The sequence below is a fragment of the Lemur catta genome, chromosome 5 (assembly GCF_020740605.2).
Source record: "Lemur catta isolate mLemCat1 chromosome 5, mLemCat1.pri, whole genome shotgun sequence".
Classification (NCBI taxonomy): Eukaryota; Metazoa; Chordata; class Mammalia; order Primates; family Lemuridae; genus Lemur; species Lemur catta.
Window position 1 is genome coordinate 11,382,655 of NC_059132.1, and position 24,770 is coordinate 11,407,424.

General features: G+C 37.9%; 1 protein-coding gene across 3 annotated transcripts in view; it reads left to right on the forward strand.

Annotated features, from left to right (window-relative positions):
- Window positions 1-24,770, forward strand: part of STK32A (serine/threonine kinase 32A) — a 78,433-nt gene that overhangs the window by 11,063 nt on the left and 42,600 nt on the right. For 2 of the 3 annotated variants that reach the window (XM_045551140.1, XM_045551138.1), the window contains 2 exons: window positions 8,590-8,645; window positions 9,741-9,892. In XM_045551140.1, coding sequence (XP_045407096.1) covers window positions 8,590-8,645; window positions 9,741-9,892 — 208 coding nt within the window. Of the gene's footprint in view, window positions 1-8,589; window positions 8,646-9,740; window positions 9,893-24,770 lie in introns of those variants that run through there. The other variant, XM_045551139.1, reaches the window with a different exon arrangement.

Genomic DNA, 24,770 nt, shown 5'->3' on the forward strand with positions numbered 1-24,770 from the left:
GGGCAGAATTTGCTTCCTCCTGGGGTATGTATTTAACCGAGGAGCATCTAACAGTTGGAAATGTTGGGCCTCCATCCTGCCCTACTTGTTCTACTTTGCAATCCATTTGAAAGAAAGTGTCAGTGTATTTCTGACTTCTGAGCAAATTCATGAATTGGGATCCAGACAGCAGGAAAAGAAGTTTGGTCTTGGCACCAGGGATGAGCGTCAGTAAATCCCAGACTTCCTGGGGCACCATGTTTCATAAAAGAAAAATGCTGACAGTGTAACCAGCTGCCATCAATTGGCCTTGGAGGCTGCTTCTCTGGAGAGGTTCCAGTTCAGTTATATTCTTAAAGGACATGCCAAGCTCCTCGTGTATTAGTGGCAACCATTTGTTGCCAACTGTTTGGGATGATGAAGTGCTGGTGAGCCAGTTAGATAATTTTTTATCAGTGGATCCTAAGTGATATGCTCTAGAGCTGACCTTCAATCTTCACTCGTATCGTGGTGTCAGAGAGCTACAGGTTAAATCAGTGGTTCCCAGATGCCCTCTGTGGACAAGTGTCAACCTATGACATACTTTTTCTTAGTCTGTGGTCAAAGAGAAAAATAAGAACAATATAATAAACTTCCCACAAACCTATTAATTTTTTATGTTGTGTATGTATGCATGTATACACATTTAGTATTTAAGGATTGTGGACGTAGAAATTTTTTTCGTAGTAAGAATTTAGCTAAGTGACTTGCCTCTCTAGTCTCCAGTTTTCTCATATGTGAAATAATAGTATGTGCCTCATATTGTTTTTGTGGGAATAAAAGTGATTATCCATATATAGCACTTAACTAGTGCCTGGCACATAGTAAATTGCTCAGTAAATGTCAGCTATTATTATTATTATCATCATCATTATCATAATCATAGTTTTCAATGCCTTTATGGCAAATAAAAAAATAAAAGCTACCCAATATTGATTTCCCTTTTCTCCCCGAGTTTTGATTTTTTGGGGGGAGGGGAAGGAAGGGAGGATGGAATTTTCTGATCTGTGAAATTCCACTGTATAATTGTAATTTTCAGTAAGTGCTATGTAGAGAACTCATTTAAGTTACTGAGATGGAAATAAATGAGCAGTGACCTATTTTAATTAGGATAATCATCTTCATTTCAGTGAAGGATGGTAGTGCCTGGGCTCACAGTGTGGCCGTGGAGATGGAAAGCTGAGTGTTTATTCAACATTTATTTTCAGTGTAAAATCATTAGGGGCTGCTGATGATTTGGATGTGGAATCAGATGAAAAGAACAAAATCAAGGATGAATCCTAGGTTCTGGCTTGAGTAGTCAGGTAGATGGCTGTGACATTTTACTGAAATGGAGAAGAGTGGGTGCTGCATCATGCATTTGGGGCATGATCACACATCGTCAAGAGTTCTCTTTTGTATACGTACCATGATTGTGGGACATCTAAATGATGTCGTCAAGTAGGAGGCTGGAATTGAGTGTACAGCACTGAGTTGAAAAATCTGGGCAGAGATATAAAGATGTGGGTTTTAATTGTATGGGAATTGATAAGTCTGCCTTGGGAGAAAGTGTGGAGACAAAAGAGGAGAGGAACCCTAATACTTAGAAGTCAGGCAGAGGAAAGCAATCCAGCTAAGGAAAGTGAGAAGGAACAGCCAGTTACGAAAGAAAAATATGTCCTGAAATTTAAGAGCAATGAGTATTTCAAGAGTGAGGGAGTAGTCACTTCTGTGGAATGCTCCCGTGTCGCTGAGTAGGTGAGAAATATCTATGGGAGTAGGCAACCTAGAGGATATTTGTGATATTGACAAAAGCAGCTCAATGCGGTTGTGGAGGCATGACCCAGAATATAATTAGTTAAGAGTGGATGGGAGATGAGATTGTAGTTACAGGAAAGGTGGACAGCTCTTTCAAGAAGTTTGGTCTAAAGGTAAGCAGAGAAGTGAAACCAAACAGCTGAAGCTGAATATGATGGCACGGGAGGGAATTTTTTTCTTAAAGAGGACATAATAGAGCATGTCTATGCTGATGGGCATCAACCAACATATAGGGAAGAAACTATTAAATTAAATGACCAGGAACCAGGACCTGCTTTGTAGGTGTGGGACCAGGCTATGCACACAGGGCCTTGTACCCAGAAAGGCCACACACTTGGACTTTAATGCTCTGCAGTTACTGTATCCAAATTCCAACTGTCTCTTGGACTTTCTTTTACCCCCATCTCTGCATCCAGACACTGAGTAACTTAGGGAATTCAGTTTGGAAGCAAACGATGTGAAGATGTTACCTCCTGTTAGGGGTGGTGGCAGAGATATGCCAAAAAAAAATAATGCATTTTATCATCAGATCAGTCTGCAGTTTAAACATGGCAGGACTGGACTGAGGCACAGGAAGATTAAGCCACTGACCTGAAATCAGAAAGCCACATGGCTGGATCCTGAATCTTGATCTAAAATGAATGTCATTTATTTCAGTTATAGATATCCTCCCAGGATGGCCAACCAGAATCAATTTACAAAATTAAATAAACAAACATAGGGGACTGCTCTTCAACAAGAATACATCAGACACCCATTATGTGCCTAGCTCTGAATCCTGCTCTCAGAGTGCTAAGAGGAGTTGCATTTCACAGTGGCATTTGTCTTCACCTCTGCCCTAACCCACATGCGTACCCTTTAGGCCTCGTTATTACTGAAGTGTTGGGGATTCCATGTAGAACACTTTTTCTTTCCTGAAGTTAACCATGCGGTTCAGCTCTACTCTGGAGCTTTGCTTATCCTTTTCTACCCATTTTGAGTCCAGGGACAACAATTTCAATGGCTTTTATCTGTGTATTTAACAATTCATTTCCCTGTTATCATCATCATCATGGCTCACTCTTCAACCTTTTTTAGGTCACCTTGATTCATATGATGATACCTTGTGGGATAATTTGTATTTACTTTTATAAAATGTTGAAGTCACTGCCACTTTGATAACGTCTTCTTTTTCTGTCCAAGGTGTAATAGGCCAGGAAAAGTGCTCTAAAATAAGGCTTGATTGAAGTATTAAAAAGAAATTTCTTTTTTTTAAACCGGGTGAAAATTTTTAATTTGCTTACAGAGAAAAGGCTTATTTCTCATAAAAATTGGTAACAAAGAATAACAATTCAACAGAAAAATGGGCAAAATATCAACAGAGAGTGAAAATAAATGCTAATTATAATGACACTAAGATTTCCCTCTTGAGTTGGTACTTGACTTAGTGACCCATGTCCAAAGACAAGAGTGTGGAGAAGAGAAAAAGAGTAGCTTTAGAGGGGAGACACGTGGCAAACACTGTCTTAACCAAAAGAGCAAAGTTACCATCCCCCATGATGAGCCATGTTGATGTCACCTACCCTCTGATACGACGTAGTGAGGAGGGCACTTGACCTCTGAAGTATTGCCCCCTAAATCTATAATCCCAGCCTAATCATGAGAAAAACACTGAACAAACTCAAATTGAGGAACATTCTACAAAATACTGACCAGTAGTCTCAAAACTTTCAAAGTCATGAAGAACAAGGGAATACTGACAAACTGTAATATATATTGTATAGTAATATAATTATTAACTATGACCTAAGATGTGGCACAGTGTAGGCGACAGAGGCCTGTTATTAATCATTTATAGACAGCATTATTAATTTGCTTCAAACTCATGGGAGTGGGAGTAAGGGTGGAAGGGGAGCTTTGAGACAATTGAATTTAATTAACACATATCCATTGAGAGCCTCTTCACCTTAGGGTTTAAGTCACTCAGTAGGTGCATCCTCCCTGCCCTTTTCTGCTTGACCACCTTTTGAACTCCTACCCATTCTGCAAGGCCCAATTGAAATGCTCCCCTCCTTAAAACTTTTTATCTTATAAAGTAGGAAGAGATTTCTCCCATGTTAGAACTGCTATGGCTTTTCCTGTGCAGAGCAGTGGTTACTAAATAAATACCTGCAGACTGGTTCCAGGCAGGTTTTAACAAAATCCCCTACGGAGCTATGAAAATATAGATTCCCTGGTCCAGCTTCCAGAGATTCTGAGTCAGATGAGGCCAGTGAATCAGCACTTTTAAAAATATATTTGAGTGAGTTTGATGGGTGGACACATTTGGGAATCACTGAAGGACCACTCGTGGCTCTCAATACATACACAAGACTTTATCTTGCAGTTATTTATGTGTATGTTCATCTCTTTTCCTGGGAAATTGTCTTTCTGATACTCCAATGCAGGGATAAAATGAAGAAAATCCATAGGAAAGAATAGAGGATCAAGTCCCTTGCAATATTGTTCTCAGGTTGTCATCATCTCCTCTAGGATGCTTTGCTGGATTCCCCTGGACTAGATTGGCTTTTCTTGCTATATGTTCCCATCACACTCCGATCTCCCTACAGCAGTGGTGCTTGTGTTACTTGCAATTTGAATTAGTTTTCCGAAAAAAAAAAGTTAAAAATTGAATTATTAAAAGGATATCGGGATGCCTGCAAAGTGATCAAAATAGTACTCATATGGATATAGAGCCAGACACTTCAATGGCATCAGGGCTCAGCCTTCATCTTGTGGTTCCACTTTATTCCAACACTCAGCTTTATTCTCTTGCACATGCTCTCTCTACATTCAGCCAGTTCTATTCTGTGTCTGGTTGATTAGTGGGTGAATGTGTACCCACCCAAAAGAAAACTCTAAAATAAATCCTTTTAAGATATTTATTTTTTAAAATATTTCAGATGATATCATGACATTAGGATGCTTTCAACTTTGTCGGTTCACCTAGTATACCTCCAGGCAATGTTTAGGATACTGCACTGACAGGACGGATGCTAAGACTAGGATGAAAAAACCCATAAGAAGCAGGACTCTGGGCACAGGAGGAAGGCATCCAGGCTGCACCTCTATTGCCTGACAAGCCACGTACCTTGGCCCTGCTGGTCAGCGTGCGTGAGAATCAGCCTCTGCCTCTGCCTCCACGTGACCCCTGCCACCAAGGCCCCACGAAGACCCAGTGCCTCCAGGAGCCTTGTCTGTCTTGGTACTCAGAGCTTCTCCATGAACCAAAAGGAAGGTTTTGGAACGTGATACAAGGATGAGACACACAAGCAGTGAACACAACAAAGGTTAACTTTGCTTTAGAGATTAGAAGAAACACTGCAAGGTCACCACACCATAGGCTAAGGAAACCTCAAGCATGTTGAAATGACTCTGATGGCTGCTGTTTACCTCCCTGTTGCCTGATAATCCCCAGGTGCAATGAGAGCAACTTAAAGTGGTATTTGCTGGGAGCTCTGAACTAGGATACTCTCGAAGAAATAGTAGTGCTAGTAAAGGTAGTTAATTCCAGGTGGTATTATACATACATAACTCATTTCATCTTCCTGTAAACCCTACGAGGTATATATTATTTTCATCCCCATTTTATAGATGCGGAAATAGAAACATAGAAGTAAATTGCTAAGATTACACAACTATTAATTCTTGGAGCTGGGAGTTGAACTCAGGTTGTCTGTCTCCAGAGACCATGCTCTTAATCCCAGGGGTCATCAAACTTTCCTGCAAAGGGCCAGTTTTTATACATTCTCTCTTGTGTATTCATTGGTGTTTTTTTTAAACAATCCTTCAAACATTTTAAAGCTATTCTTAGCTCATGGCTATACAAAAACAGGCTGCAGGCCCGTTTTGGCATTTACTGCTCATGTTGAGCAAAGGTTTAAGAACATGGTAGGCACACCATTCCACATTCCCCTTAGGCAAATCTTGTGTGTCTGTAATACTATTAGGTTTCTGTTGACAAATAATCCACAATTCTGACTTTCTCACTCCCTCTTTGATTTTTTCTGAATTTATGAGATTTGGTTGCATTCTCAAATTAGCCTTCCTCCTAACTGGTGATTCTATAGTTGGACATTTGAAAAGGGACTGTCAGAATTGAGTAAGAGCTTTTCTTCCAATCACTTTATCATTGGCTTTCTCTCTAGGTTGCATTTTTGCATGTGGAAGTGACTTTAGGCATTATGGTATTGGACTAGAGGCTATTTCTTTGATTGACTAGACATAAAGGCATAGGTACGATGCATTTTCTTTAGGCCTGTCACTTTTCTGGGAACCGACATTTGGGAGGTCACATTAATTTAGTGAGTTCTGCTAGTATAAATTTACCAGGAACCTGACATACATTCCTTTATCATTTTCATCAAAGCTTAAAATGGTTTATAAAAGGACATGGTTCTTGAAATGGATTAATATCACAATAGAACTCATGCTGTTTAGGTACTTGCTGTATGCTTGGAGATTCAAAATGTTATCACAGCATTCTAGCCTAGGCTTCTAGGGGGAGAAATCACAGTGAGTTATTGGATTTGCTCAAGATAAAATCTTAGACCTGCAAATAAATCCCAGTTTCTTTCTTTTTTTTTAATTTTGTTTTTAACATTCTCATGATAAATCACACATAAGTCAAACTCATGTAATGTGTAAGGAAACCATTGTTTTGGTTATTTCAGTATGAAACTCAAGAGAAAACTTAGAGTGTTTTTAAATTATTTTGACAATAATCCAAGGTAAAAAATACACCAAAAATATTATATCATGACCTAGTACAGATCTGTACACATATATAAAACTGCAAGGTTTCAGAGACAATACTATTCTTACTACATTTGTGACATTTCTGGTATCTTTTATTCTAGTTCACTTAATTTTTTTCTTTTTTTTTGAGACAGAGTCTTGCCCTGTCACCTGGGTGCAGTGGCATCATCATCGCAGCTCACTGCAACCTCCAACTCCTGGGCTCAAGTGATCCTCCTGTCTCAGCCTTCCAAGTAGATGGGACTATAGGTGCACACCACCATGCCCAGCTAATTTTTCTTTTTTCTTTCTTTTTTTTTTTTTTTGTAGAGATAGGGTCTCAAACTCCTGGCCTCAAGAAATCTTCCCTCCTCAGCCTCCCAGAGTGCTAGGATTACATCCACTTAATTTTTATTGCTTCTTCTGCTTTCAAAATTTATTTTATAACTCATTAATGGGTTTTGACTCACAGTTTGAAAAACATTGCCTTAGAGGACCCAAATGTTCATACTGCCCATATTTATAAGAAGCAATTGTTTTGAGGTTCTTGTGGTATCCTTATAGTTTAGTTTGTTTTATTTGCTAAGAACCAACCACATGTAAGTCACTGTGCTAGGCTTTGTGGGACAAGAGTTATGCTTTCAACTACCTAAGTCAGGAATTTTCTGAGGTGGCAGGGAAACCAGAGTGAGCACAATGACATATCACCTCTGCCCTCACAGAGCTCATGCTTTAGTGGATGAAATAAACTCAGAATTGAAGGAGTTTTGGAAGATGTCATTCACTGGAATGACTATGTGAAGTAAGCAAGCAGATTTATTAGCAATTTCTGGGTAAAAGATGCTTTCTTCTTATGCAGGAGGATCAGTCCCATTTTTACAGATGAGAAAAAATGGAAGCTTGGAGAGTTTGTCATTTATTTCAAATCACTTCATTATTTACAGGGTTATTTGTAATATGCATATTGCCTCACATGTCGGAGTGCTTTTTATGCTAGAAATAAAGTGACTAGGGAGTTCAGAAGAGGAAGTGATGATTAGGTCATATCATAAAAATGTTGAACCCCCAGAAAGCTCAGAAAGACCTTAAGACATCCCCTTGCCCCTCTCTTTTTCTTTCAGGAGAAGCCAATCTAATTATTCTTTTAAAAAGAGACAAACTAGGTCTTTTAAAGAGACCAGTGGTAACTTCTAGTGTTTCACAAACTTTTCTGAATAAACGCTTAAAATCTCTCATTTGGAATTTTACTCATCTAAATCCTTATTTCAAAAAAAAAAAAAACAGCCAACAAAGTCAAACATTTTCTCAAGGTTACCAACGCAAGAAACCAAAGATTGTCACCTCCTAGGGAGAATCCTTTATTCTTCTCATCACCAAGCATTTCATGAGCATTGACCCAAGAGACTATGTCACCTAGAAACTCCACATCTACTGCCTCTTACTTCTTGGAGCTGAAGTTTTAAAGTTGCAGCTATGGAAGAGCATCTCAACTTCAAACCACCATTCAGTGGACTCCTGTCCACACACACATCCTAATCTGTTAGATGTTTGTACCTTGGAGATTAGCTCATATTATAAACTTATGGATGTAATAGTTTTCTATTTGGGAAAGTTGAAATTACTTAGATACAAAAGAGTGGTTGTAGTGAGAAAATAAGCAGGAAAAAGATTTTTAAAGTGTTGATCCTAGGACCAGATTCTCTTGGCAGTCATTCCACGATCAGAGATGTTTCTCATGACCTTCATGCCTGTGCCAAATCCCCTGTGATATGTTCTTAGAGCTCCATGACCTCTTTCCTTGTTAACATTCAGCAGGAGCTTTAATTCCACTTATTTTTGTGACTATTTAGTACATGAGAGTCTCTGTCTTTATAGAGCCCTCCTAGACTAGACTGGGTAGTCTGATGTGTTGTTTCAAACAAGGTACTTCAGTTTAGCTCAATCTTCGTTTATTATTTATTAGCTACTAAAGAGCAACCGATAATCACTTATGATGTTCTTCTTTTTGTTGTTTTGCAGTCAACTTTGACCACTTTGAAATTTTGCGAGCCATTGGGAAAGGCAGTTTTGGGAAGGTGAGAACCGAAAATGATTAACCACCAGCAGGGTAACGTAGCACAGGGGATGGGGCCAAGAATGTTGAGAGTATTGAGTTGCTGGGACCACAAGGAGCAATAATTCCATGAAGATGATTTTATAATGGGTTTTTATAACATTGTCACCACAGTTGAGGAAAGTGTGTGACAGGCAGCTACATAATGTACACACACTGTTCTCAGAATGATCTCAATGAGGTCAAGTCTGTTTACTCTCACTAGAGTTTAAGACTTTTCTCTCTCTACCTTAATGGAGATTAACATTTCAGAATCATTTTTAGAGTGAACCAGCTCTACCTCCAGTAATCATTATTCTGTCAAGGGAAGAGTTAATTCTTTTCATGTGGGAAAGAAGCCACTGAATTCTCTTTCCTTTTTCCCATTTGTACCATGTTTTCATCTTCAAAAACCTACTGTGAAAAAAATATATATTCAGTCTGGCTTTTTTTTTTTTTTTTTTTACAAGAACCTGCTAGATTCAAACTGTGATGATTAGTTTCTCAATAGAGGCATACTTTGAGAGAGTAACATTTCATATTTAATAGTAAATTTGCATTTTAAAATCATCTACTCTCTATTTTATTAGAAATTATATTGGCCTTTAATGGAATTTCAAAAACACAGACATCATATTTAGTGTTTTCCTAGTCCTTAGAGTCCTTTTTGGTTATATCACCTGTGATCGTAAACAAACATTCTTTGCACGATATTTTTCCGCTTAACAGTTTAGTTGTGTCCATTTCAATTACTCAGAGCAGGAATAAGGATGTTATTTGTTAGTGGAAGATTCCTGACACAGAGGTAGCTATTTTCTCCAAAATGCTGTCTAAAAATCTCAAAAAGCAAAAACAGGAAAACTTGTTTGAGAAAGCAGAGAGTCAAGAATTGACCTGGTGCATAGGGAAGAAAATGAAATTTCTGTTCTGAAATTAGAGTGAAGTGGGAACTTAAACATCAGAGAATTTGCATGTGATAAGCCATCAAGCCACAGCAAAGGACAAGTCTTGTTCTGTGTCTCATCACCACGATCCATCACCTCCCTAATCACTTTCTCACTCGGATCTTCCCCGTTAGGTCTGTATCGTACAAAAGAATGATACTAAGAAGATGTATGCGATGAAGTACATGAATAAACAAAAATGTGTGGAGCGCAATGAAGTGAGAAACGTCTTCAAGGAACTCCAGATTATGCAGGGTCTGGAGCACCCTTTCCTGGTTAATTTGTGGTAAGTGGTTTGGCCCTCTGAGTGTAGACACTCCCATCTTTGTACCCAAACACTGTTACATAAACACATCTTGATTTCTGGGTGTGCATTTGCAAAATATGCATTTGGATCTCCTTCCAGGGCTTTTGTTCTCCCCAGTTTCTTTGGCTTTATAATGAAAGAACATTTTTTTATTGTCACCAATAAATATTCCTTGGTTCAATTGTCATAGTTCCCCTTGTCCTTGAGGTCAGTATTTTTTTTAAGCATTGTAATTAAGTGGGCTGAAAAGGAATGTGTTCAGGCATCTTATCACTCATTATATACTTTTTCCCCATAAACTGTGAGGGAGGGACTTTGGGTACAAAGTATGGCCTCTAGCCTCACTGGCTAACATGAGGTCGATCTTTAGAATTTGTACAAAGCACTTTCTCCTTAAAATAATTGGCAATAAATCTGGTTTCTTTGTAGCATACTTCTTAAGCACCATGTATATACCTGGAAGTGAGAAAAGGGTAGGTGCTTCCTTTCTCACCAAATAGTTTATAACAGAGCTGGAGCTAACTTTTATCAGAGCTAACTTTCCCAGTCATTGAGACATTAAATGACAGTGATCTGTTCACAAAGCCATTACCATAATCCAAAGCATAGAAAATGGCAGAGGAGTTTGCAGTATCTCATACCCCCTGCTCTTTTCTTGTATGTTAAAGTCTTTATGTGTCACCTTCATTTTGCTTTACATTTTAATGCATCCATTATGTTACGAGCCAGTTCTTAAAGCTAATTCAAGATGACTGTTATTTAAATATGCATACCAAGCAGTTCTGACTTATCAGCCAAGGCAAAAAAAAAAAAAAAAGGTCTTTATCCAGTGAATGCTAATGGAAACATAATTGAGATTTCGCTCTACGATTAGGGACATCCTTCTGGAGGAATCAGTGCATAAAACCTACCTCCATCCATCCTTAATTAATACAGTTCTCTTAATATACAGTTTACTCAAAGCCTCTATGTCTCAGTTGAAAAGAAGGATGGCTCTGTGTGATTTGGAAATAGGTCTATTATGGTTCGTGCACTAACCAGACATTGTAGAGTCTCATTTTGGCTGTGGCTCCGTGTATTTAATCACTGTTTCAGAGTGGCCTATTCAAAATGCTGCCATGTAAAAAGCTGAAATGGATGCAGCTCTCTCTTCCCCAACCTTTGCAATCATCAAATTGCTTTTTTCCTCCTCTCTTTCCACCCTGAGAATGACAAGGTGCTGTCACTTCACAGCCTCCTTTTGTTCAAAGTCACATCTTCCTTCATCGAAAGTTCAACCAACTAATTTTCTTTTTTTAAGACCAGGAATCCTTCATAAGGACATACTTAGCATTTTGTGCTTTCAAATTTGTCTCTCTCCACTGCATGGGCAAAGTTGATTTCATTCTATTCCTTTTCTTTTTTTTTTAACATGGGTGTTAGGAGGCTTTAAGCTGGCCAAAGTTTAGAGATTTTGCTATTTGCTAACTTGATGTCACTCTAGACAACATTGTGTTCTCCATGCACACTGACCTGGTGGTAGTGTGTCATGCATCCTGTTCTTTCCTTCCCACGTCTCACACTGAACCTGGCAGTGGAGCACTGGGCACCATTAACATTGATAGAGGAGAGACCTCCCCACCCCCAGGGATTTTAGCACCACATTCAGAACTGGAAACTGGGGAGGGGGCATTCTTAAGAGCACAACAGAAAACTCTTCTGCCTTTCAAACCTCAAGATAAAAATCTTTACAAATCTTTATTATTCTTTCTAATAAATGCTTTCTGCTTTAGTAAGTACAGCATAGTCAATGTAAGTGAATCTTTCCACAAGTATTAAGCATCTTGCAATGCTTCTGAAGATGTTATTGTGAGTAACTTACTTCAGCATTTTAAGTCACATAAGATAGGGTTTGAGTGTGTAACTTGGGTTGTTTTTATAAATGAAATAAGATCAACTACTATGCCCAGTACCTATCACAGAGTAACGTTTGTCTTACAAATATTAGTTCTTTCCTTCCTTGCTCCATGGAGGTGTAGCATTCTGAACTTGCCTGTCACTGGTGGTCCATTGTAATTGAATGGTACTTAGCCCCAAGACATCATGGGAAGATGGGAAGTTATGTGTGTGGGGGGAGGTGCTCTTCAACTAATTCTCTATGAAAGCATATATTCTTTGTTTTGTTTTGTTTTTCCACCCTTATTCTGCAAATCAAACAAACAAACATCAAAGATTCCCCAATATATTGTATACAATTTAATCAAGATTTTATGTCCTGGGTTCAACTGTTAGATTTATCTTCACATCCCCTAATGCCTCAGGAACTTAGGAAGCATTGTATGATTTATAAAATAACAGCAATACTTGGTTAAATCCTGCCCCATTTGTGTACTCTATTTTACTGATATGCTAATGTAGTCCTCTCAAGATTGCTTTCAATAACCTTCTCATCCGTGCTCAAAATGCCCCTAACCTCTGGGGATGTAGTTGGAAAATTCCAATTTTTCAGACTAAGGGAAAACACAAATTGTTCTTCTTTTAAACAAGTTTTATGCTAACGTTAAGAAGTTTGCATGTATGTGTATGTAGGTGTATAGGTATAAATATATATATGATACTTGAAAACTTTTCTGCTCATTGCAGTCAATTTGAAAACCAGAAAATTACCTAGAAAAATGAAAACTTTCCAATAGTCCTACCACCTTGCACTTATCAACCACTTCTAACGTGTGGGTGTGTGCTTTCCACTAAAATGTCTGCATTTGATTTTCTGTTTTGGATCACTCATTAGCCCCATTCATTCCTTCCTTTATGTATGTATTTACTGAGCATCAAAACCAAGTTATAATTAGCTTGTTAGAGAACATATAGGACATACAGTTATGTTTGAGTGTCAGATAAACAACCAATGATATTTTAGTATGTTCAAGTATCATGTGAGATACGTTTTTACTGAAAATTATTCATTATTTATCAGAATTTCAAATTTAACTGTGCATCTTATATTTTTATTTGTTAAATCTGGCAACCCTAAGTATAACAGAGACCCGTCCCGTGAGGGTGAGCAGGAGTGGGCAGACCCCTGATCTGTTACCACTGAGCAGGAGAGACTGACATTAACCAAATGACATGTGGATATAGACACTTTGAGAAGTGTACAGACAGACTGAGTATGAAGGCGTGTGTGTGTGTGTGTGTGTGTGTGTGATGTGGGTGGGTACATATGTATCGAGGTTTCATGGAAAGAAGTTGCCTAGTCCGGGGGCAGGGACATTAAGGGGGGAAGAACATTGGGAATTAAAATTCAACCTTAGCAGCCTCTGGGGACCTGGCCCCGCTCAGGAACCGTCTTCAGATGTAGGCCACATGTCAAGTGAAGGCTGCCAGACAGGGCTGCCATCCAGGAAAAGTAAATAAAATCTTCCTATGAGTCCCTCTCTGAGGGCTGTTAACAAAGCCCTGGCAACCCACAGCCTGAAAACAAATAGGTCCCAGTCATTCCCGGCACAGCCGGTTCCCCAGGTGGCTTTTGTTAATTGAGATTAAGGCTGCAGCTGCACACAACTCCTCAGGGCTCTCTCTCTTTGCCAGTGTCCCTTGTCCCTGTGAACAGAAAGGGTCCACGTGTGGTTTCAGGAAATTAGGAGACAAGATCATCCATTTTAAGTGGAAAGGACTGTGCAGGGAGTGTGACAAGAGGTCCTTTCAGACGCTGAATACAGCTCAATAGATGGGAGCAACCTCCATCGTCTGTGACCCAGAGTGCCCATGTGTCTTCACGGGACCACAGACCATGAGAACTCAAGGTTGCCTTCAGAGGCATAGAGTCAATAACAATAACTTCCTTATTAAGGGTGTCCTATTACTTGGGCTTTTACATGTATCACTTAATTTATTCATCCAAACAATCTCAGTTGATGGGGATAATTATTCCCACTCTACTTCTGAAGAAACCGAGGCTCAAAGAAGCTAAGAGATTTTCCTAGAGTCACACGGCCAGGAACTGGCAAAGCCAGGATTTAAATCCAAGAATCCTGACTTCAAAGCCCCTGCTCTTTCTGCTGCACTATCATCCCCTATAGACATCTTGTGAGCTCCCTTACAAAATACGTAAGGCATCAGGGATTATTTTGTTTATTGTTCTTTGCAATCTTCAAGAATACAAATTCTATGAGGCAGGTATGTTTCTATGCTTTTGATCATTGCCTCATTCCCCATTGTATGCAACAGTGCCTAGCACACAGTAAGTGCTAAATAAATATCTTTTGAATGAATGAATGAATGACTAAAGTGTGTTAGTGTTGTGACCAGGCCTTGGCTCCTGTTTAATTGTTCTTTTCCCCATCACACCAGTGACATTTTTTGCACACTCACAAACATAATCTCATGTAATCATGTGCACTCCAATTTCTTTGCAGACCCTGGGGTCAGACAAACCCGAGTTTGAATCTGTGCTCCATCACTAGGTCACTGTGAATTAGGCCAGTTCTTTTAGGTATTTTGCTTGGTTTCCTCATCCATAATTGGGCATAACAGCAATCTTCATGTCAGAAGGTGCTGCTGTCAATGATAATAGGTATATAAAACACCTCACACAGTAGGTGCTTAATAAATGATGACTTTAAACAAACCACTGAGCGAGGCTCCTCCCAGTGTAGGGGCCAAGGGAAGATTTCCCCCTCGTCCTTTGAAGGTTCTCTAAAAATCAACTGACAAAAGGCACATTATTGGGAGAAAAGGCATATAAAATTTATTTACATGCACATGTGTGCATGGGAGTCACACAAAATATGAAAAGGCAAAGAAAGGGCCAGATTGTTGATGCTTTTATACAGTCCTAAGGTTTCAGAAAGAGCATGGCAAAACGGGTTATGGGCAGAGAGAAAGGAAGAAAAGCATGGGGCAAAGGCGGTCTTGTTATATAGATGAAACCTTGCAGGTAGCAGCTCTCAGGAAGAATAGGTGGTTGCCTGTGGTTGAGTTCATCTTTCCTACATCTGGGGAAAGAACAGAGAAAAGTCTGGCTCTTTATTTCACTAATGTGGAATTTTCTCTGTAGATGCAAATCTCCTCCATAAAAGGCAGCTGTTTAGGGCTATTCTTGTCAGGAAGCCTTCTGAAGAACCATCTCAAAATATGTCAAAGAACCGTACTTAGGGTGAAATATTTTTAGTTTCCTTTACCAGAAATGGAATATTCCCTGTGCCCCCATGGCCAGAGAAGATTATTGAGTGGATGAGTATACCTGATCTTGCGCTGGCCTAGGCATTAGAAAAGTTTTTGTTTTGTTCTAAATTATCTGAAATTTAAATAAAAATTTCTAAATAGAAAAGAATATACATTTTGTCTAAAATATGCAAACACAAAGTTCTAATGGAAATAATAAAGACCTATATTTCATCACTGAGATATATCTGTTACATTAGTTTCCTATTGCTGCTGTAACAAATGACCACAAATTTAGTCCCTTAAGACAACACAAATTTAATATCTTACAAGTCTGGAGGTCAGAAGTCCAAATTCAGTCTGACTAGGCTGAAATCAAGGCTTTTACATTTAGATCTACAATTCAAGGTCAAGATTCATTTTTCCCTGTATGAATATATTATTAACCCAATACCATTTATTGATGAGTTTATACTTTCCTTAATGGACCACATTACCACATTTGTTATTAATCAAGTCACCATGTATGTGTGGGTTTCTTGAGTTTGTTCCACTGATTTATTTGTATACCCTTGCGTGTTTATTTCACTATTTCAATTACCATAGCTGTATACTGGATTTTCAGTAATATAATTCTTCTTTGGTTTATGTTGGCTGTAGTTGGCCCTTTACAATTTCATATAAATTTTATAATTAGCTTTTCAAATTGTTTTTTAAAGTGGCTGGTATTTATATTGGGTTACATTGACTCTATACGTTAATTTATGGAGAATTAACATCTTTTTAAGATATCAAATTTTCCAATTCATATGTATACACATATATATCTATTTTTCCTTATTTATTTAGGTATTCCCTAATTTCTCTCTTTGGTTTTAGTTTTTTGTGTAGAGGTCTAGCAATCTGTTTTTAGATTTATTCCTAGGTGTTTGATGTTTTTGATAAGCTTACAATGGTATTATTTTCACTTATTTGATTTCATTAAATTTTGAACTGCTAGAAATTTAATTTTCTAGTAGTTTGTTGCTTGTATACTGAAGTACAGTTGACTGTTAATATTGACTTTGTGTTTAGTGACCTTGCTATATTCTCTGACTAATTATATTAGTTATACTGTGGATTCTCTTAGATTTTCAATATTTACAATCATGTCGTTTCCTAATAATGACAGTTTTATTTCTTCCTTTCTAATCTTATCTTTTATAAATATTCCTATGCTTGTTGCACATGCATTGAGACCAATGTTGAATAAAAGTGGTGATAATGAACATCCTTATCGCTTTCCCAAGTTTAAGTGGGGGGGAAGGTTTTTAATATTTCAAGACTTCATACAATGTTTGCTGCAGGCTATTTGTAGATATTCTTTATCATGATAACGAAGTTTCCTTTCAGTCCTAATTTGCTAGCAGTTTTTATCATGAATTGGTATTACATTTTGTCAAATATTTTCTTTTTTATTGAGATCATTTCTATGTGGTGAAGTAAACTGATTTGCAAATCTCATAGCAATCTTGATTCTCAAAAGTAAATTGGTCATCTTCTATTATCCTCTTGTATATATCACTGGCTACTAGAATATTTTTAATACTTATTTTACATATGTTCATTTATTTTTTGTATATCATTATTCATATATTAGTTTTATTTATAAATATGTAATATAAATTTTATATATTTTTATACATTTATATATATTTTAAGCTGCACATAAACAAGTTTGAATGCCAAAGAGGATGAGCCAATTAAGGAATTGGTAAGGTAAGACAGAGAGGGGATGATTGACAAGTGAGGTCCTGTAGATGGTGAGATGGGTGTGAGTCAGGGCGCAGGTGAACGGGCTGGCCTTAGGTGGAAGCAAGGACACGTCTTTCATGTACCAGTAGAGAAGGCAGAGTGTGTGAAAATACACGTGTGTGTGACCTGGTGGGATTGTTAGTGGCAGATGAAAGAGTTCTCAGGCCATTGCCTCTATTTTCCCTATGATGTATGATGTCATCAACTGAGATTGAGGGGTGGCTAGAGTATAGGAAATTTTGAGGAGAGAAGCTGCAGAGTGAATGAAAGTGTGAAACTAATAGAGAATTAGAGGCCGGAGTGGGTAATCCTAGCACTTTGGGACGCCAGGCAGGAGAATTGCTTCAAGCCAGGAGCTAGAGACCAGCCTGAGAAAGAGTGAGACCCTGTCTCCACAAAAAAAAAAGAGAGAGAGAGAAAGTAAAATTAGCCAAGTGTGGTGGTGTGTGCCTGTAGTCCCAGCTGCTAGGGAGGCTGAGGCAGGAAGATCACTTGAGCCCAAGAGTTTGAGGTTGCAGCTAGCTATCATGATGCCATTGCTCTCTAGCTGGGGTGACAGAGTAAGACCCTGTCTCAAAAAAAAAAAAAAAAAGAGAGAGAAAGAGAGAGAATTATAAAAGGATTTTCTAAGTAACCATTTGAGACTTGTGGTTATAAATTTAAAGTGAATCCAATCTGCACAGTTTTGTGTCTTTTTCCTTAGATTGCACTTAATAGATACTAGTTTGTTTTTGTTGCTGTTTTAAAGCATCTAGGTGGGTTTAAACAGGATTGGAATTTAATTGGATGAGATCCTCAGTATGACCAGGTTTGATGAATTGAAAACCGTAGTTGTAGGAAGCAGATTCAAGACTAGATTCTTGGGGAAACTTACTGAAACCATACATATATGAAGTGACTCTTTTGAGACAGCTGACATTTTTGAGGGTTTACTATTTTTAAAGTGTTGTGCTAATATATTTCATGCATAGTCTCATGTATCTTCAAATACTAGTTCCTATAAAGTAGAAATTAGTATTTGTCCCCTTATAAAAATGAGTAAGCTGATGATCAGGTTCCATTTCTTATCAAAGCCACAAGAACAGAAAACGATGACAAGGCCGGATTCTAATTCCCACCCCCAAATTCTCTAAGACCTTCATTGTTAACTTACACTTTATTTTAATGTGACTTATATATGTACCATTACTTCTATAAATCTAAAACCAAACATTTGAAAAGATTAAATAAAACTGCAAAATCAATTTAAACATTTCAAAGGACCATTTAACATGATAAATGAAAATATTTCAGTGAAACAAAATCACCATTTGTACTTTAATATACTCTGGTCTGAGAAAAACTATTACACTGTGTTTCTGATTCCCTGGTTTCATTTCAACTGCTAGATATCCGAAATAGAGATGGAGAATAGAGCCCCTGAGATAAGAACAGAGGCAGGAAGAACAAAACATTTCTGAAGTTGCAATTGGCGCAGTTGGCTGTAAGCACGAGTCAGGTGAAGCAAGGTTGCATATGTTATGAATGCAGAGACTGGGGTGAAAGCGTGAAGGCAAAGTAAGAATCTGTGTGTTGGGTGGTAACGCTGGGGCGTCCTCCCCTGCCCTGCAGTCCTGAGAGTGCTCTAGCGTGGTCAGTGAGGAAATAAATTGCCTTTCTTGCTGGAGAATACACAGTGCCCGATGAACTTTCTGTCCCTCCACGCTAGAGAAAAGGCAGTCAAAATGTGTGGCTCAGCATGCCCCGCACCACTCTCAGCCCACTCAGGGCCTGCCCAGCCGCCCACTGAACCACGAGTGGCCGTTTCCAATCCCATCAATGACCTAAACTCACCAGCTGAGACTGGTCTTTCTGCAGACAGTCTGTGACTGCCACGGAGCACAAAAGGTATTAACTTCTGACATTGTTTTCCTTTCCTGGACCCCTGATTAACTTTATGGGTAAGAGTCTGATTTAATTGTTCCTGATTATATCTGAGCATGCATCTTGGCTTTCCCTTTTTCATGGGGAGCAAGATGTTGTTATTCCCCTTTGTCTGTTTACTGGCTGTATTCTCCGAGGTAACTATCTCAAGAGATTCTGCAGAAAATAATAATAGTCAAATTTCCCCCCAGAGAAGGTTCATAAATAATATCTCCAGAGCCAGTACACGTGAGCCGATAGGTCACAAAATATTATTTAACACTCTGTCCAGAGAAAGGTCAGGGCTTCAGAAAAAGCAACTTCATCAGAACATCAGGAAAATAATCTATAACCTGTTATGTGATTTTTAAAAATCACCTACCATCTTTTTTATTGTGTAAATTGTTGACTGTTGGTTATTTATTTGAGGCTTTAGTTTATGGCTTGAATCACACAAGTGTGTGTATCACTTTCTGTGTGGTTTTCATGACCCCTACAGTCAAACTGAAGTCCTTCTGTTAGTCTCTGTCACAGTATCCTACACTTTTCTTTCACAGCTCTTATCATATTTTATAACTACATATTTATTTGTGTAAATAGTTGTTTATCTTTTATGGATGGTTGCCTTCAGGAAGAGGGAAACCATGTCTTTTGGTTTACTCTTGTACCCTCAGCACCTTGCCGAAGGAGATAAATACATAATAAATATCTTAAAATGGCCATTGAATAAACAAGTGCTCATTAGGTACCAACCTATATGCCAGGGGGTTCTGAGGGATACAGAGATGAGCAAGGCACAAAATCCTCACACTGTTCAGTCAAGTAAGAAATGCATGCAAAAATAAAATTAATAGTGATGATATAATATAATGCAGCGCAGCCATCTGCACCTAGGTTTCTGAAATGTTCTATAACAGAGAAACGTTTGAGTGCCATGGAATAGGAGAGAGGGAAACACAGAGGGGTAGCATCTAATTTATGTTTGGCAAGGAGAGGCCAGGAAAAGCTAAAGTGGAGGGGAGATAGACTCAAACCAAGAGTCTTTATGTCTTCTGAGACTTGCATAAAAGTCTCTTCTTGCTAAAAAGGAAGCTTTTTATCAATATTTATAACTACCATATTGTAATTCCATCAAATCCATTCTATTTACTGCCCAAGAGATCTATGTAAACTCTGAGTTATCCATGTTTGTGAATTTTAAATATATGGTTGTTTAATCTGGATAAACACACAAATACACAAGAGTGGGTGAGATCATTTATACGTGTTTTGATGAGGGCATTTAATAGAGTACATTTTTTCCTTGGAGAACTTTGTAAGCCTGTGGGAAAGAGAAGTAAGTATTTTATAAGTTTCAAAGCTTCTTGATGAGTTTTCCTAAAGATAAAAACCTCTAGAAATTTGACAGCATGCTCTAGAGAGAGACTGTGATACTGCGTATCATTAGTAGAGTATAGCCTAATGACAAAAACAACAGCAAATATAGCTTAAAGTGTTTTAACTAATGGCATTGTTGGGGGTAATGTTGGTGTTGCTATTTTGAAAGTGTTGTGTGCATATTATGGGACACAGCAAATGAGTATTGTACATTGCTGTCACTGAGACACAGCATTTCCAGTGAAGGAGAAAGAAATTACTGATATAAGATTAATGAGGTTAGGAATTTCTGTAATCTTAGAAATTGAGATATATATTTGAAAATATCATTATGAAACTTATGATATATTTATCTTAGATTATATTTGCATATGCATATATATGTTATGCTTATGCCTGTTTATTTATAGCAGTGGACAATTCTGTCACCCAGATTGTCTGGAACAGGAAATGTACAAGAAAGCCAGCAATGTTTTCATATCCTATAGTCATAAAACTGTCAAAACCCACTAGGGTCATGTCAAAATAATACATGATCCAAAATGACTATATTCCCACTGGCCATAGAGTGGACATTCTGAGCTGAACATCAATGATAATAATATCAAGCCCATGAATTCATTATGATATTTTTTTTTAATGTATTGATTGCTTTTGGAGAACTCTAAGAGACCGAGTCATTTTGAAAAGCAGTAAATAAAGGAAAGACTTAAGCATTTATTTTTACCTTTCCTATATGAACTATACCTCAAAGTAGCTAAATAATTGACAAAAGCAAGTTTCTCTGTATGAAAATGCTCCGACTAACACAGGAAGGAGAAATGGTAGAATCCAAATGTCACGCCTGAGGAATTTTTGGATCTAGGCAATGATAATAAATGACTGATAACACCACACAAAAAATAGACTTATTAACTATATACACCCTGATCAAAGTATATACCGCAATCTGTGAAATAGTCTTGTCCAAAAAAAAAAAAAAAAATCTAACCTGAACCTGAGCAAGCCCCTAGGTCTAACAACCAATTTTCGCAAAATACAATGAAGTGTGAAATGTGTAAGTAGACAGGACATGAATGCATTCATCAAAATCCATAGTCTGGGAATGCTACAGCAAAAATGGTTTGTTTTATTCAACAAAAAATTACTAGAAATAAAAGAATTTTGGGGTAGGGAAGCCATAGAATGAAAAAAGACTGCCACATACACCAATGGCAATCGGTAGACCCAAACATTCTGTAAAAGTTCTGTATTTAAAAAGGAACATTTATAAAACAATCAGGGAAATATGAACAAGACTATTTCATGAAAACTACTAGATAATTTATACAGATGAGAAATGGACTCATCTTGGTTTCTTTCCTGATGAAGAAAAATATATTTAATAGATTAGAGTAGAAGGAAATATTTCTCTTATATATAATTGGCTTTTTAAATATAGAAATATAAATAAAAACCAAAATGACATTATCCCACCATTTATGTAATTGGTTATTTTATTTGCAGGAAAAATCTATGCATATACCCGCATATGTGTGTAATATGTTTATTTTCCTTTAGTGGTTGTTTGTTTATATGCTTTTTAAATATATTCTTTTTATGTTTCCTAAGCTCTATATACTATACTGTATACTACAGTATAAGCATTATTCTTTTTTTGTCTTTGTCTTCATAAAATAATATCTTGGAAATCTTTTCATATCAGAATATAGATCTTCCTTTTGTAGCCATCGAAATACAAAGGAAAAAATATAGATCTGCCTCATTAAAAAAATGCTGTATAAGCTGTAGCCTGAATTTACCATAGTTTATTTACATGCTATCTATTGATGGACATATAAATTGGTTTTAGTTTTATAAGGTATGATGAGTATCCTTATAAGTACATCCTGGCATACTTTTTTTCAAGTGGATCCATAGTGAAAATCCCTTGCAATGGAATTATAGGGTCGAAAGCCATGTGCTTTTTAAAGGGATATTTCCAAATTGTCCTCAAAGTAGGTTTCACCAAACTACCCTCCTTCCAGAGTGTGTGAGAGTGCCCATTTCTCCATATCCTCACCAGCAGTGGCTCTCATCAAGCCTTCATGGAAATGTTCTCACTCCAATACATGAATGAGTAAAAGTCATAACATACTTGCTTAGACTATGAATTGCTTTCCTCTAAACTTTGAGAGAATTTGGATTGTTGTCTCAACTTGGTTTCAGTGTTATCCAAGCCATTAACCTTTCTTTTACCTCATATTGTCACATTGTATATTTCTGTTAAAAACAAAACAAAACTATTTTTATAGACTGTTGAAATCTGACTGTTGCAAACCTTGGGTTTTCTGTACTGTCAGAGTGAATTAATTAGGTGAATAATATTGGATTTGTAAAATGAATTTCACACTAGATACACCTTGAAAAATTCTTACAGAGCCATAAGAAGAGAAATATGATGGGTCATGGCTCCAAAGAAAGGTTTTAAAATTTAAATTTGTCCTTGCCTACTGGGGCAGTGTACCCCTCCCTCTTCCCTGCCTGTGCCTCAGGGACCTCTTCTCACAAGGGCTAATGCTTCTCTTAAGCTGTGAAAAGCCTGCTGTGAGCACTCCCTGTTCAGAGTCTGAAAATCACAGATTAACCGTTCCGTTGTTTTAGTGCCTAGGACAACGTTTCCTTGCTTTGCTAGATGGGAACATCAGAGCTGACCCTTGCTCAGGTAGAGGCTGAATGAGGATTTGGCAAAACAGTTCTGCAGTAGGAAGTAGGTTCTCCTACTGCCATGGTTTTCAAGCTTTTTTGACTGCAACTCGTAACAGGAAATATATTTTTCATCATAACCCAGTTGATATACTCACAGAATCACATTAAATTCACAAAAATACAAGTTTTATTAACAGTTTAGCCTTACATTTTCATAGCATTTATCCTGTTATTCGATCTATTTTCTTTCTTTTTAAAAAATGCTTGTCACAACCAACCAAAATGCTTTTACAACTCGTTAATGGATTCTGACTCAGTTTGAAAAACACTGCATCGGAGAGTATTTTAGATTTCCAACTCTCAGCATCAGATTTGTTTCATGATGGCCTCTGTGAGACAGCTTCCAGCATATGAATGCCTCCTCTGACTTATTTGGTAACCATGCTAATGTCTAAAAGTAGAACCTGGGAAATTTATCTCAGACCCACTCAAAGCTTGCATTTTAATCTTGCTTTTCTCTTTCGTTTCTTTAGTTCATTTATTGACTTATTTTTTTCTGTAACTATTTGTACAGTCTCCATTTCAGGCAGTATTTGGGCATCGAGGCACTGACAGTGAGTAAAAGCACAAGCATGCCACGTGATGGCATATTGGGAATCAAAGGAGTTAGTCCAAAGGCATACAGGAAAACAGTTCCCAATTATGACAAATTCTGTAATAAGAATATGGCACTACATGTAACAGGGGACCAGATTTAATGTGGAGTGTTGGGAAAGTCTTCTGTGAGAAGTGACACTTGAGCTGAGACTCGAAAGGTGAAAAGGATCTATAAGCAGGCACTGGACAGCATCGTGAGAGCAGGGACAGGTCACGCCACATCACAAGCTCCTAAGGCTGGAGGGACATGAACTGCAGGTTGGATAATGGAAGGAAAAGATCTTCAAGTTAAGGGTGGAAAAATAAACAGGGCCGGGCCAAATATGTTCCTGTCGACCACGGAAAGAAGTGAAGGGTTTTTTGAGGCTGGATAACATGATAAAACTCACATTTTAAAAAGATAACTGCGTTGTGGAGAATGGATTGGAGAGGTCCAAGATTGTGCAGAGAGAGAGCTATGAATAGCCTACTGCAGTGGTCTGGGTCAGGCTTGATGGAGTAGGGTGGAACAGGGTGCTGATCTTTGGCTGGTATCTTCTTTCTTATTGAGCACATTTAGCAATAAATTTCACATTCACTGGGACCAGACCTGTTAATTTTGGAACTGTCAACTAAAAAATAAATATATGCATTACAAAAAGTTATAGAAAGGCAACGGTGAGTCTATGTGATAAATGGTGGAGGTACAAGGAAGCTCTTACTTTTTTATTTTAAAAATCCCAGATTATGATATATGAGCTTGAACATTCTAGATATCACCCAATTGTATTATGTCCATGTATTTTCTCCGAGTTAAGAATCTGAGATGGAGGGCATCAGATCTGATGTGCTGAAAGAAAAAGGTGATTTTAACAGCCAAACCTGCCACCATGATTAAATAAACTTATATTTATACTGGCCAAGAGAAACATGTTGCTTCTTGCCTGGGCCTCTTCTTTCTTTGATTAATAATCCTCTGCACATTTGAATAGTGCTGTTAACTTGCTACAACTGGCATCCTTTGAATAAAAAGCGCTTAACCCAAGTCCCAGTAAACATGTTTGTTCATTCGGGCTACATTTAAGAAAACTACACGTGCGCCCCTCCCCCCCATGTGGAGTTAAGTGTAACAATAGGAGAAGAGTCTGGTCTGTCACCAGGTTTCTGACCTACATCTGGTAGCTTAACATAGTCAACAGCAAGGAGTGAATTGAATCTGCCTTGTATGCTAAGCCAGTTTGAATAGGTTGTTTCCACTGGCATCTAGTTACCTGTGTGGCCAGCACTCTCTTCTCCTTACTTTTGGTACCAGCCC